Source organism: Nycticebus coucang, chromosome 12 (assembly GCF_027406575.1).
Source record: "Nycticebus coucang isolate mNycCou1 chromosome 12, mNycCou1.pri, whole genome shotgun sequence".
NCBI lineage: Eukaryota > Metazoa > Chordata > Mammalia > Primates > Lorisidae > Nycticebus > Nycticebus coucang.
The window spans coordinates 56,658,427-56,672,357 of NC_069791.1; the positions used below are offsets into that span (position 1 = coordinate 56,658,427).

General features: G+C 48.1%; 1 protein-coding gene across 9 annotated transcripts in view; it reads left to right on the plus strand.

Annotated features, from left to right (window-relative positions):
• The window catches only part of TSPAN11 (tetraspanin 11), a 75,275-nt gene that overhangs the window by 28,478 nt on the left and 32,866 nt on the right, over positions 1-13,931 (plus strand). For all 9 annotated transcript variants that reach the window (XM_053555275.1, XM_053555273.1, XM_053555267.1 and 6 more), the window contains exon 2: positions 5,738-5,832. In XM_053555275.1, the coding sequence (XP_053411250.1) occupies positions 5,749-5,832 (84 nt within the window). In that variant the 5' untranslated portion in view covers positions 5,738-5,748. The remainder of the gene's footprint in view (positions 1-5,737; positions 5,833-13,931) is intronic.

A 13,931-nucleotide genomic window follows, 5' to 3' on the forward strand; every position in this document is an offset into this window, starting at 1 on the left:
TATGGACAGAAATAACACCTACTTAAGGCCATTCTGCTTCCCAGAAACCCTAGGACACTCCTCAGAGCTCAATGGAAATGATTTCAGGGCATTATCCAAAGCCCTGGTCCCTCGCTCACTGGCAGGGGGAGATAAGCCCACGTCGAGTGGCATGTGTTTGCTTTCCTCCTCTCCAGGGGATGCTGCGGCCATCACTGCGCCTGCCCCCGTATCACTCCCTGGCAGAGGAGAACTGGGGGTGCAACAAGGTTCTAGAGAGGCGAGTCCGTTAGGACAGCTAGGGAGATGGGCTGGGAGCTGTTGGAAACAGGAGCTCCTCCCTGCTGCCCTCCTTCAGCCGGTCCCCTTTCACCAGGGGCAGCAGGCTAAGCGCCTGGGCATTAAAGCCTTTTCCACTGAACTGGGCAGACCTGGGCCTCCCTCTTCACAACACAAAAGCATTCCCTCTCCCTGGCCTTCTAGCTGCTTCCCACCTCCCTTGGAAATCCCCACCTGGGGTTTCCATTTCCTCCCCACGTGGTACATCCATAGCCTGCCATCTGCATCCCTAACCTACCCCTTGATGCCGCTCTGGCAGAGGTGAGCCCTTGCTAATCCTCACACAACTGGGCCTCTTGGCAGTACATGGCCCTGTGGCCCTGTCCCTCTTCCCTGGCTTATATGACCCCGTACCCACTGGTTCTCCTCCCCCGCTTCCTTGCAGGTCACTTTCCTGCTTGGCTGTCTCTTCCTCTGCTCACTACCTTCTTGGAAGGCTGGTCATTGCCGGGTCCTTCCTCCCCTGCCTCTTACTTGCACACACTGTTTGCCTGCTGGGACCCCCCCCCACATGCTGGTCAGGTGTCTGTCTCCTGCTCTCTATTCTTCCCACTCCATCCCTTTCTCAGACCTAAGTACCCCTTTCATGAGGGTCAGCATCACCTTCAGGACGTGAATCCAAGGTTGGCATCAATCCCTGAGGTTGGCATATAAGGCCATTCTTGATCCGACTCTACTTTACCTTCAGCTTTAACCCCCTCCATTCACACTCTGCACCATTGGTCTCCCAAGTGGAGACAGATAATACACTGGGGTGCAGGGAGAACTTACTAGAATCCCTATTACTATTTTTACCTTAAAAACAAAAGGCAAAATAAAGCTTTGATGAACATTTACTATATATAGACAGTAGTACATGAATGAAATTTGTGAATAAATAAACTGAGGTGGGTATACCAATGAAAGAGCTGGGTGACACTGTCCGACCTCTCCCTTTCCAGGGATATCCAACCTGCAGGCTGCAGGCCATGTGCTGATTTTGTAAGGACTGTTTTGCTTATTTGTAGTATTAGATATCAGGAAAAGTAAGCACGGACTTTTTTTTTTTATTAAATCATAGCTGTGTACATTAATGCAATTGTGGGGTACAATGTACTGGTTTTATATACAATTTGAAATACTTTCATCAAACTGGTTAACCTAGCCTTCACCTCTCGTTCTTATCTGTAGCCTTTATATATACCAACAGTAGTCAAGCTGAAAAAACAGTCAAGGACTCTATTCCTTTTACATTAGTGCCAAAGAAGATAGAATATTTGGGAATTTACCTAACAAAGGATGGGAAAGATCTCTATAAAGAAAACTATGAAACTCTGAGAAAAGAAATAGCTGAAGATGTTAGCAAATGAAAAAAACATACCATGCTCATGACTGGGAAGAATCAACATTGTTAAAATGCCCATACTACCCAAAGCAATATACAGTTTTAATGCAATCCCTATTAAAGCACCACTGTTGTACTTTAAAGACTTCAAAAAACTAATACTTTGCTTTATATGGAATCAGAAAAAAAATCGAATAGCCAAGACATTACTCAGAAATAAAAACAAATCAGGAGGAATCCGCTACCAGAGCTCAGACTATACTATAAATCAACAGTGATCAAAACAGCATGGTACTGGCACAAAAACAGAGAGGTAGATGTCTGGAACAGAATAGAGAACCAAGAGATGAACCCAGACACTTACCGTCATTTGATGTTCGATAAGCCAATCAAAAACATTCAGTGGGGAATAGGCATGGACCTTTTTTTGCTCATCAGCTTTCATTAGTGTTTGTGTATTTAATATGTAGTCCAAGACAGCTATTAAACTTCCAATGTGCAGCAGAGAAAAAAAAGGTTGGACATCCCTGCATAGTCTTACTGCTCCGCCTGTAGTGCCCTAGCACATGATGATCCACACGACTCTGTACCCACTCCTCCTTCTCCCCTACCAGGGGGAAGTCAGCTGTGAATAATAGCATATCTAAATATGTAGCTTAAAGAAGCTATAAGTTTGTTATTCTCCCATGTAAACTAAGTCTTGAGGTAAGCAGCTCACAGATGGCATGGCGGCTCTAAAGTCATCTGAGATCCAGACTCTTTGAACTTAACGTGTTTTGCCCTTTTCAACTTATGGTTTCCAGTTCATGGCTCAAGATGGCTGCTTAAGCTCCAGCCATAACATCAGCATTCCAACCAACAGAAAGAAGGAAGGAGTAAAGAGAGACATGCCCCTCACACTTTCAGGATACTTCCGATTAACAGAGATAACAAGTGACATTTCTTAATGGTAAAGCAATCAATCCACCAGAATGCTATCACAACTCCAAATCTATTTGAACACCATAAAATAACTGCAGAATATATGAATAAAACTTAATAGAATTAAATGAGGGATAGACAAATTCATGGTCATAGTGGGAGTCTGTAATAAGCCTTACAGACAAGGCTTATACACAAGATCAGTAAGGATATAGAAGATATGAAAAGTTCAGTTAACAAATTTGATCTAATCGACTCATGTAAAAATTCTGTATCCTGCAGTGGTAGGATTCACATTCTTTTCTTTTCCTCTTTTTTTTTTTTTTTGTAGAGACAGAGTCTTACTTTGTCACCCTCAGTAGAGTGCTGTGGCATCACAGCTCACAGCAACCTCCAACTCCTAAGTTTAGGCGATTCTCTTGCCTCAGCCTCCCAAGTAGCTGGGACTACAGGCGCCCGCCACAACGCCCAGCTATTTTTTTGTTGCAGTTTGGCTGGGGCTGGGTTTGAACCAATCACCCTCAGCATATGGGGCCAGTGCCCTACCCACTGAGCCACAGGCGCCACCCAGGATTCACATTCTTTTCAATGAACATGAAACATACAATAAAAAAGATACCTCTAAGAACTTGCATATACACTTCATTCTTTATACTGTTTGCCTCCCAACAGTTAATCCTGGCTACGCCTACCAGAAAGGGAGGCTGACAAATGTCATCTGCTTCAGGTAGCCAAGTACCTAACTGCAATTGAGGGGTTTTATTCCTAAAGAAGAGGGAGAGAACAACTATCAGAGAAACCAACAGTCTCTGGCCTTGCCTTCCTCCGTCCCTGGCAGCTGTGGTCCTGACAGTGTATAAAACACAGGCCCAGAGGCAGAGGCTTCTCATTCAGCTCTGCGTTGCCATTTACTTGATGTGTGACTTTGGACAGGTTGTGGAACCTATCTGATCCTCAGTTACCTTACAAAATGGCAATAACGCTACTTCATAGGCGTATCAGGGAGATGGACCAAAATAATGTGTGCAAAGCACTTAGTTCTGTGCCTGGCACATATGTCCTCAATAAATGCACAGAGAGGTTAAGTAATTTGCCCAAGGTCACACAGCAAATGGTAAGGCTAGCTTTTAGATCCAGGCCTCTGGCTTCCAGCTGGTACTGATATTTCTTCAGGGCCTCTGTCACCCCAGCACAGTATCCCACACATGTAGGTGTTATGGGGGAAGGAGTGCTGAATAGTGGGGGATAGGAAACTGCAACTACCAATTAGCCTTGTGACTTTAGAGAAGTCATTTTAAAATGTATCTTGAATTAGACATATTAATTTCCTCATTCCTTCTGCAAGTTGGATTAAATGAGCCCAAAGATGTTCCTACCCCTGGCATTCTGCGTTCTATCTTAATCTACCACCAATGGCTGAAATTTTGCCATTAGAAATCCATTTCTTTTTGTTGAGTCCCATCTTCTGCCTGGAGTTCTTTTATAAAAATAAAGTTTTCCTTTCCAAGCTGACCCCTTGGTTTGGATGTGTTCATCAAGCCCCTTTGCTGCAGATTGAAAGATGGTTCTGTGGCAAGAGTTCCATAGGCCAGCAAATTGTCAACTTGCCAAGGACCTGCGGGGGCTGAGAGGACCCTGCACCAGCCTCTTGTCAGGACTCACTGCACAGTGGCTCCTGTCCGATCGCCTGGCCGACCCCTTTATCACCATTTTTTACAGGTTTATTTTTTTCCTCCTTCTATATTTCTTCCACCACACTAACTCTCAAACTAAATTGGAGAAAAATGGGTTTTATCTTTTTTTAACAAGAAGACTAAAGTCTTAAATTACCTTCTTCAAGGTCTGCAAATAGAAATCCCAAATAAGACAGCCACCTTTTCTTTCTCTCTTCCTCTCTCCCTGTCTCTGTGGGCCCGGGAGCTTGAAATAAAAGGCGGAGCAGTGGCTCAGAGAAAGTAATTTGGGCTTGGCCCAGCACCAGCCAAGGAGATGAGAGCAGGGTGCGAGGAGGGCCCAGGCAGGGGTTGGGGAATGATGAGGACGAGATGGAAATGGCAAAACCAGTGCCTCGTGGCTGCTTACGGTTCTGAAATAAAAGAAATTCACAAAATGGGAGTGATTTCTTAAACAGCAGCCACTGTCTTTGAGGATGGGGGTGCAGTACCCAGGGGTACACAGAGCTCAAGGAGAAGAAGAAACTCCCAAGTCTTCAGACTCACTGAGGTTCAGATGGGCTGAGAAGCAAATAGGATTAGCAGGACAGTGGGCCTTCTCCACTGGTGATGCACTGCTTCCCAGGGGTCTGTCAGTGGGGTAGGACGAGAGTGGGAATGCGGTGCTGGGACAAAAACTGCAGTTTTAGGACTGGAGTCCTAAGTTCTAATCCCAGCTCTATAGCTAATGTTTATTGACTAATGAATATGTGCCCAGACTGTGTTAAACACTTCACAAGGAGTATTCCATTCAATCTTCAAAGCAACCCTATGATAAAGGTATCATTACCATCTCCGTTTATGGAAGAGGACCCTGAGGGAGGGGAAGTCATGTAACTTGGCCAGAGTATCGCTCGTCTGGTGACACATGAGGATTTGAATCCAGGGAGTCAGACTCCAAAGACTCTTGCACTTCTTCCTGCCAATCACTGGTCCTGTCTAGACCTGCTTCCTCACCTAGAGAGTTAAAGTGCAGGAGCCAGGTTGGGGGGACTGGGTGACCACTGAGGTCCTTTCTGGTGCAGATGCTATGACTTGAGGTTCATGCCACACCTGTGGATGCAGAGTTCTGTTCACATGATACAGAGTATAAAATTCCAGTGAAGGGCAGGCCTGCTGAGTGCGCACGTGTGTCTGTGTGTGTCTGTGTGTGTGTGTACAGGATAGGTGAACTTGTGTCTGAAACCCTGATGAACTAAAAATAACCAGAGCAAAATCTGTGGAAGACTTGTAGGTTAGACCTTTGTCAAGAGGACAAAACGGAAGTCCAGAAAGTTCTACCCAAATCCATCTCCACTTGGTATCCAAAAGCCTTTGCGGTCCTCTGATCTTTGCTCCACGTTGCACACCCACAACCTCCGCAGGTTCTTTGAAGGAAGCCCTGCCGAGGTGTTCTGGCTCTGGGAAGGGCAGGTGTTTCTCTGGGGTCCCCTGGCCCAAAGCATGTTTGTCTCCTCTGCAGGCCCAGTGACCATGGCCCATTACAAGACCGAGCAGGATGACTGGCTGATTGTCTACCTGAAGTATTTACTCTTTGTCTTTAACTTCTTCTTCTGGGTAAGTGAATTCTACACACACATCCCCTTCCCGGAGCACTGAGTGAGTCAGGCCACCTTTGTTTCTTGTGAGTCACCACTTTGAGGTTGATTTCTTCCAAATCAAAGACCACCCGTAGGCAAATTCAGCCTACTTTAAAGAAAATATGTACATTTGCTACTGAGGGGGAAGAAAAGAATGTAGTCTGCTGGTTGGCATGGAGTCGGTCGCGCACGGTGTCTGAATAGAGAGACACAAACATCACAGTGAGCGTCGCGGCCTAGCTCTCTGCACAAAGCTCTCTGCCGGTGCCTTCCTCCCTGCTCACTGCTGCACCAGTGCCTTGTGGGAAATGGGACAGTCTGAAATAATGGCTTATTTTCCACCACAGCCCAATTGCCTCTCCTGCTTCACATTCTCCAGGCCCAGGGCAGAGGAACAGAAGTCCTGGGGGCTCAGGCTGCTGCTGCCTGTCATGGAAGCCGGTCCCATATGCCGGAGGTGGTGGGTTCAAACCCAGCCCTGGCCAAAAACCACAAAAAAAAAAAAAAGAAAGAAAGAAATAGTCTCTATAGCGACTCCCCCTCAGCAAGCCTGCCTGGTGATATCTTCCAGAAGAGTATGGAGTCTGTCCACTAGAGGCAATTATCTGGGTAATTGGGAGCAGAATACCATCCGTTCCCCAAAATAGCCAGGCACTGGAAGGTGCGTGTTTGCATGACAGTCTCGGTAAATGTGGGAAGGCAAGAAAATATTAAGAGTGCAGTCCTTGCACTCAGCTGGACCTCAGCACTGTCCTCTGCTAATGGTGTGGCCTTGGGCAGCGTCCTTAAGTCCGAGGAGTCTGTTTCCCCAGCTACAATTCAGAGATACTTTCTAACCTGTTAGGATTGCATTTAATAAATACAGTATTTCGAATATATCAGATGTCAAAATGCCTGCAAACACCAACCAACTGATCTACTGAAAAGGCAGAGCTGGCGTCCCACTTACCATGGTCAGGGGGAACTCTCCCTTGACAGAGTCTTAGAAGCATCTCAGGAAGGCAAACACAAAAGTGGGATGTGTCTGAGTTTTCGGGTCTTTCTCATAGGGGCTTGGTTAAGAATGGAAAAAAAAAACATGACATAGGAGTTTAGGACGAGTGGACACAGCAAGACAAGCATTTTGAAGAGTCTAGGAAAATAGATGGCCATTAGATGCTATTAAAAAGTTGAACAATCTAATGTTTGTTTAAATGTTGGTTGCGAAGTTCCTGAAATGAACAATAAAGTTATTTGCAACTTTTATCTCCAGGGACAAGAGTTTCCTGGAGTAGTGAAGCCCTGGTGATGAAGACAGTAGTAGGATAAAGCAGTGTTGACAGGGTCAATTGTGTGGTGTAGACGGTTTCAATTCTCAGAAGCAAATCCAACCCGGTACTTGGGAGTCTTAGTGAACATTTCTTTTTAACAATAACTGTGTTTTCCCTGATCATAAAAGTCTTAAGTGTCTACTGATAACCTCTAAACTACTGAAAAGGATTAGAAAAAGAAAATAGCCCATATCTCACTATGTTTTTTTTCCTGGGGCTACCATAAAAATGTACCATCACCTGGGTGGCTTGAACAATAGAAAGTTATTCTTTCTCAGTTCTGGAAGCTTGGAGTCCAAAGTCCAGTAGGGCCAGGCTCCCTGAGACTTTTAGTAGAATCTTTCCTTGCCTCTTTCAGCCTCTGGTAGCAGCTGGCCGATGCTGGCACTCCTTGGCTTGGGTCTGCACTATTCCAGCTTCCTCTGTCATCACATGGTGTCCTCTCTGGGGTCCCTGTCTTCCCATGGCATTTTCCTCTTCCTCACAGGATACTGGGAAGAGGAAACTGGTGGTCATTGACCCACCCTAATGACCTCCTCTGACTTGGTTACACCTGCAAAGATCTTATTTCTGAATCAGGTCACATTCACAGGTACCAGGGGTGAGGATTTCAACATCTTTTTTTTTGGGGGGGGGTCACAGTTCAACCCCATACCACCAAGAACAGCAACTATCAACATTCCTCTAGACTCTGCCCTGATGAGGGCAGCAGGTGGTGGTGACCTGAACTGTGGAAGTGACAGTGGGGATCAAAATCCTTGGAGTGAGTTGAGGGATTCAGGAAGTGAAATTGATAAGATCAGGTCACAATTAGATGGGCTGAAAAGGAAGAGATGTCTGGGATATGCAGCTCCTGAGTGGATGGCAGAGCTCCTTACTATAACAGAAAAGTGTGGAGTCAGAAGGCGAGGTCGGGTGGAGGCGTGATGAGTTTCAGAGGCCCGGAGACCTCTGAGCAGAGACCCTCTGTGGGCAGTTAGCTCTAGGGCAGTGGTTCTCAACCTTCCTAATGCCGCAGCCCTTTAATACAGTTCCTGTGGGTCATGACCCACAGGTTGAGAACTGCTGCTCTAGGATCTGGATCTCAGGAGAGAGCTAGGCTGGCACTCTGGACTCGGGGCACATCCCCACCCCCACGGCAACTGCAGCCACAGAATTAGATGAGAGCCTCTGGGAGAGCAGGGAGACTGGGGAGAGAGGAGACACAGGAAGGAAATGTGGGCAGCCCCTGGGCCAGGGTGAGTCTAAGGTGACCCGCAGTCCCACTTTGCCCTGACTAGGATGGGTCCCAGGGCTGTGGAACCTTGAGTGCTAAAATCAGGGAAGGTTGAAGGGTGAGGAAACATCAAGTCTTCTAGGGCCTGGGAAAGGCCACTGGGCTTAACGGCAAACATTGGCAGCTGTGGGGAGAGCACTCTCAAGAGAGCAGTGAGCTGGGGTGTCTAGAAAGTGGACTCTGCCAGGGATCCTCAAACTGCAGCCCGCGGGCCACATGAGGTGGTGTGATTGTATTTATTCCCGTTTTGGTTTTTTACTTCAAAATAAGATATGGGCAGTGTGCATAGGAATTTGTTCATAGTTTTTTTTTTTAAACTATAGTCCGGCCCTCCAACGGTCTGAGGAACAGTGAACTGGCCCCCTGTTTAAAAAGTTTGAGGACCGCTGCTAGACAGTACCAGCTGGGTGTGAGAAGAAGACGGCTGGGCAGTAGCTGGTGAGGCCAGAAGGTTGCTGGCTCTTGATTCCTAGGGCTGTTGTGAATTGTTTGGACCAAAATATATGTGAAAGGGCTTGCCAAGACCCTGTAGGCGGGGTGGGCAGTAGCCATGGTGACCCCATCAGGAGTCCCTCCCAGCCAGAGCCGACTCAGACTCAGACTATTGTTCCGAGTTTGTGTCTTTTCGGTATGGTAAGTTAGAGAAGGCGTGTGGGTGGCAGCTTGGGCAGATGGGCATCAAATGTGTCAACAGAGCAGCCAGCAGCAGTGGGGCTTTCCCCCAGGCAGAGCTCGCTACTTCCAGTTAAAAATACCCCTGCCTGGGGGCCTGCCTGGCTGCAGACCAGCTTCCAAGGGACCCAGTCAGCCCTGGTGGGCCATGTGTAGGCCTCAGTCTCCTGTCCTGGCATCTGGTCCCCCAGACCTGGTGCAGTCTCCTTAGTAGACACGAAGCACACTCTGACTCATCTCCTCCTAAGGCACCGCCCCAAAACCCCAGGGAGGGGGTGTTGGCCAGTGAGGACCCCCTCCCCAGGAGAAAGCTCCCTCCCATACAGACATACCCCAAGTTCTCCCTGTGTTAGGGACATAGCAGTACCTGTGTCTACACCACCCCCCAGCCCAGCCACCTTGTCATCCTCTTTATCAAAGCCCAGCGCAGAGAGGAGGGGGAACCCAGGTCTGTCTTGTGTGGTTACAATGCCCAGCATTTGTGAGTCTTGGCTGGATAAAGACCTTGCTTGGTGACCCACACCATCCTCAGACTAACCTGAGGGTCTGTGTCATTATTATCCTCACTTTGCAGACAGGGAGTAGGCCCTCCTGGGTCCAAAATCTTACCCAAGGTCATATAGTGATGACTAAGCTAACACTGGCACCCAGTCTTCTAATACTAGGTCGGGGATAATAATGACAAATTTACAAATTCATCCCATCATTTTGATTAAGCACCTGGCAAGTGTCCAGGTGGGCCTAGGCACTTGGGATACACCAGAGATCAAAGCTCCCTGCTGTCCTGGAACTTACCACTGTGGGCTTCCTCTGTTCTTATCCTGTTAAGCCCCCAGAACCCCAGGCAGTGGAGTCCTCTGTGAGTGTGCCAGGCTTTGCCCACAGTCCCGCAGCTGCTCTCAGCACTCTCTGGCCCCAGGCCTGTGCTTGGCCACCACACTCTGTTGCCCCAGCTCTGAGTCCTGCACTTTTCCGTGGAATCTTTGCACACATGAATCAGCAAGGCAGCAGGGCATGCTGGGGACTCAGGCTCAAGTTGGGTTCATATTCAGATTCCAGCCATGGGATGTTAGGGTGCTACAGACTGAACTGTGTCCCCCCTCCCCCCTCACCCCAGATTCATGTGTTAAAGCCCTAACCTCCAATGTGACTATATTTGGAGACAGTTTCTTTGGGGGGTGGGGGGGGTAGGTGAGGTTGCACGAGGGTAGAAGGGTTAGATCCTATTCTGCTAGGATTGGCAGCCCTCTAGGAAAAGAAGGCGAGCCCTCTTTTTTCCCACACACTAACCCTGAGTGAAGGCCATGTGAGGACACAGCAAGAAGGCAGCCACCATCAGGCCAGGGAAAGAGCCCCAACAAGAACTGAATCACCTCGATCTTGGACTTGCCAGTCTCCTGAACTATGATAATAAATTTTTGGTGTTCAAGCCCCCAGTCTGTGTGTTTTGTTACAGCTGTCTGAGCTAAGTCATTAGGCAAATCATTTAATCTCCCCAGCCTCACTTTTTTCATATGTTAAATGAAAATGCCAAAACCTGTATGAATTAGAGATTAATATTTAGAAAAACATTTAGCACAGCTGATGGCACATACTTGGTCCTTAGCTATTATGTGTTACTGTATTATAATTAGACTAATAAGCATCTCTCTAGGCTTTTTAACAGCTTTCTCTGTCCATAACACTGGAATTACATTTTAATTCTTTTTCTTTTTAATGCAGGTTACAACCTGCTAAATTTATTTCACAATGCTAATAGGTCACATTCCAAAGTTGGCAAAACCCAAAGCAATGGCCACCTCTACCCCAACGTGGGTAGGATTCAGCAGCAGCGTTTTTCTCTTGTCACCCTTTGCCTGACCCCCCACCTGGTGTTTAGGTTAACCCAGTGTTGATAGCATGATCCTACTGAGCAAGGAAGGCCTCCTTGGCCAGAGCCCCAAGTCAGAAACCAAAAACACCAGCACTTCCATGCCCTGCAAAGAAAGTGTGATGCAACCTAGAGAATCCTTTGCTTCCTCCTCCCTTTTCCTACGCAGCTTCCTACAGCTCCCTTCACCCCTGCAATGTTGTTCTCTAATTTATTATTTTAATCAGCTGCTTGGCTGTGTTAATAATCAAAACTTTTCCAACCTCCCAGGAGCTCTTCCAGGCAATGGGAAGATCTGAGGAAGCAGCTGGTTCCCTTGGCTGGAGAGCTTGCCTCTGTGCAGGCAGCTTCATCCTGCCCCAGGAGGGCTCAGTCTCTCAGGAATCCCTGGGACACCTTAATGGAGACCTGGGACCAAGACTGGTGGAGGAGATGGAGTCTCAGCATGGGCAGGAGAGTCGGGTGGCTTGAGAGCATCACTTCTGGATCTGGGGAGGGTTTGGGAGGAAGGAGCCTTTTGCTCACCTCCCAGCTGAGGCTAGAAAGCCCTTCACTTTGTATATCATCAGCCCACTGAACTCAGCCCCTGCCTGTCTCCCTGGGCTGGCCACCTAGGAAAGAGCTGGTGAGGCTGGTTCTCTGCTGTACCCTTTCTTGCAATGCTGAATGGTCTCAGACTTTCGGGGCACTCAGGGCAGCTCTGCTCCTCTGTGCTGTCAGGATGTCCTAGGGAACAAGGTCACACCTAAGGGGGCTGCACACTTCATGTTTGCAGGGCCATAGTGGCTGAAACAAGTCAGGCCGAAGCATGGGGTAAGCTGAGCTGAGGACTCTAGGTCTCGCTATGGCCCGGACACCTGATGACATGCTTCCTGAGCAGAGCAGCTCTGTGTAAAACGGGCACCAAACTCGGCATTATAATTCTTGAGTTCTAGCCTTCACTGTGCTCCTGGCTGGTTGTGTGATCTTGGAAAACTACTACTCTCTAGGCCAGTTCGTCTATCCAGAATATAAAAGGGGTTGGACTCAGTCTTTCCTTCCTGCCTGCCTTCCCGCTCTGTTGGCGATACTAACAGGAATGAGGTTTAATCAAGAGGCCAAAAGAGGAGACACACCAGGTAAAAAATAAAACAAATAACTATGATGAAGTAATGACGGAGACATGTACAAGACATAGCGCTAGCACAGAGGACACCGTGACTTTCTGGGAGTCGGGGCAGGGACAGCTCCAAGGAAGCTTTCCTCTGGGTTCTGAGCTGGGTTTGAAAGATGAACAGGTGATCCTAGGTTCCCTTCCCGTTCCCACCCTCAGTAAGTCCCTTAGATTTTGTTCTCATTGTAAGGCTAGAGAGATGGGATTACAGAAGAAAAAGGGGGAGGTGGTGCTCTAATTTATTTTATCAAGAGCTCTAAAGGCCGGGTATGGTGGCTCACACCTGTAATCCTAGCTAGCACTCTGGGAGGCCAAGGTGGGTGGATTGTCTGAGCTCATGAGTCCAAGACCAGCCTGAGCCACAGCGAGACCCCGTCTCTTAAAATAGCCGGGCATTGTGATGGGAGTCTGTAGTCCCAGCTACTTGGGAGGCTGAGGCAAGAGCTTGAGCCCAAGAGTTAGAGGTTGATGGGAACAGTGATAGCACAACACTTTACTGAGGGCAACAAAGTGAGACTCTGTCTCAAAAAAAAAAGAGCTCTGTAAAACCAGAGCCAAGAAAAAAAAATGCCTTGTAAAGTAAAAACTATCCCTTAGCATGGTAGGCCAGTCTTTGAAGATTCAATCAACCAAGGCAATAAGAACCCAGGGTGAGCTGGGGCAGACACTTACTCTGTGACAGGCAGCAGTACTCGAGGTAGGCTGGTTGTGCCCTCCCGGAGAGCTCAGAGGTAGCTTAAGAGTGGCACTGGCATGCCCTTGACCCCACCTGTGATCAGACGGCTCAGCAGTGCTCTGTCGGGGCTGCAGCCTGGGGTTCTGCAAATACTTTTCCAACTTGGGGTGGGGAGCCCTTCTTCCAAAGCAGCTGGGCTTTACTAAGACCCCATCTCTCAATCTTCTCCCTCAGCCCCCAGGCTATGTTTGCTCCTCAAATTAAACCTATTTACTTCTCCTTCATAACAGAAATTGCCCTGTGTTTACAAAATCAGGGTCTTTCCACCCAGTCCCCTACAAGTGACATGAGAGCACAACAGTGCCAGGCTGGGGGCCTGAGAGCCTGGAGTCATCAGAGCAGGCATGCGGTGGTATTGGGTGAAAGAGGGAATGAGAATAGCAAGCCTCAGGGGCTTTTTCCTAATGACTTAAAGAAAAGACCATTCCCCTCTGTGATTGCTGACTCTTCAGGCTACCCCTCTAAAAACGATGATACGGGGAAAGCAGGGAAAAGAAATACTAGCTGTTGCCCCAGGAGCTTGGCAGACAGAGGCAAGTAAGGGGGGCAGGTACATTATTTCCATAGCCTCTCGAAAGTCCAATCCATAAGTCCCACACTCATTATGGTGGCTGCTGGGTGCCAGGGCATATGCTGGGCCCAGGGCTCTGAGGGAAGTGAGGTTTTTCCCACCCCACACTGAGGGCAGCTGGAAGGTGGCAGAATGTTGCAGGGGTGCAGCAGAGGCAGGAACTCAGCTGCCTGGGACAGGCACAACAGGAGCCACACTAGAAATGGGCCTTAAGGGTGCATAGGAGTTCAGAGGGTGGAAAAGCAGAGAAGGATGTGAGGAAGGTGAGAAGGGACAAGAAAGAGACTCTCTGAGGCCCAGAGAAGCTGTGAAACTCACCCAAATTCTCGTTGCCAATAAATAAAAGAGCTTGGACTTGGACAACACTTTGTCCCAGAGGTCGCCCTCTCCTTCACTCTACCAATACTGCCCCAGTTACCAGGCATCAACAATGTTTTCAAGCAAAGCAGCTACTCAGTTCGTAGAGATAAAAGCCCGGGTGTGGAGGA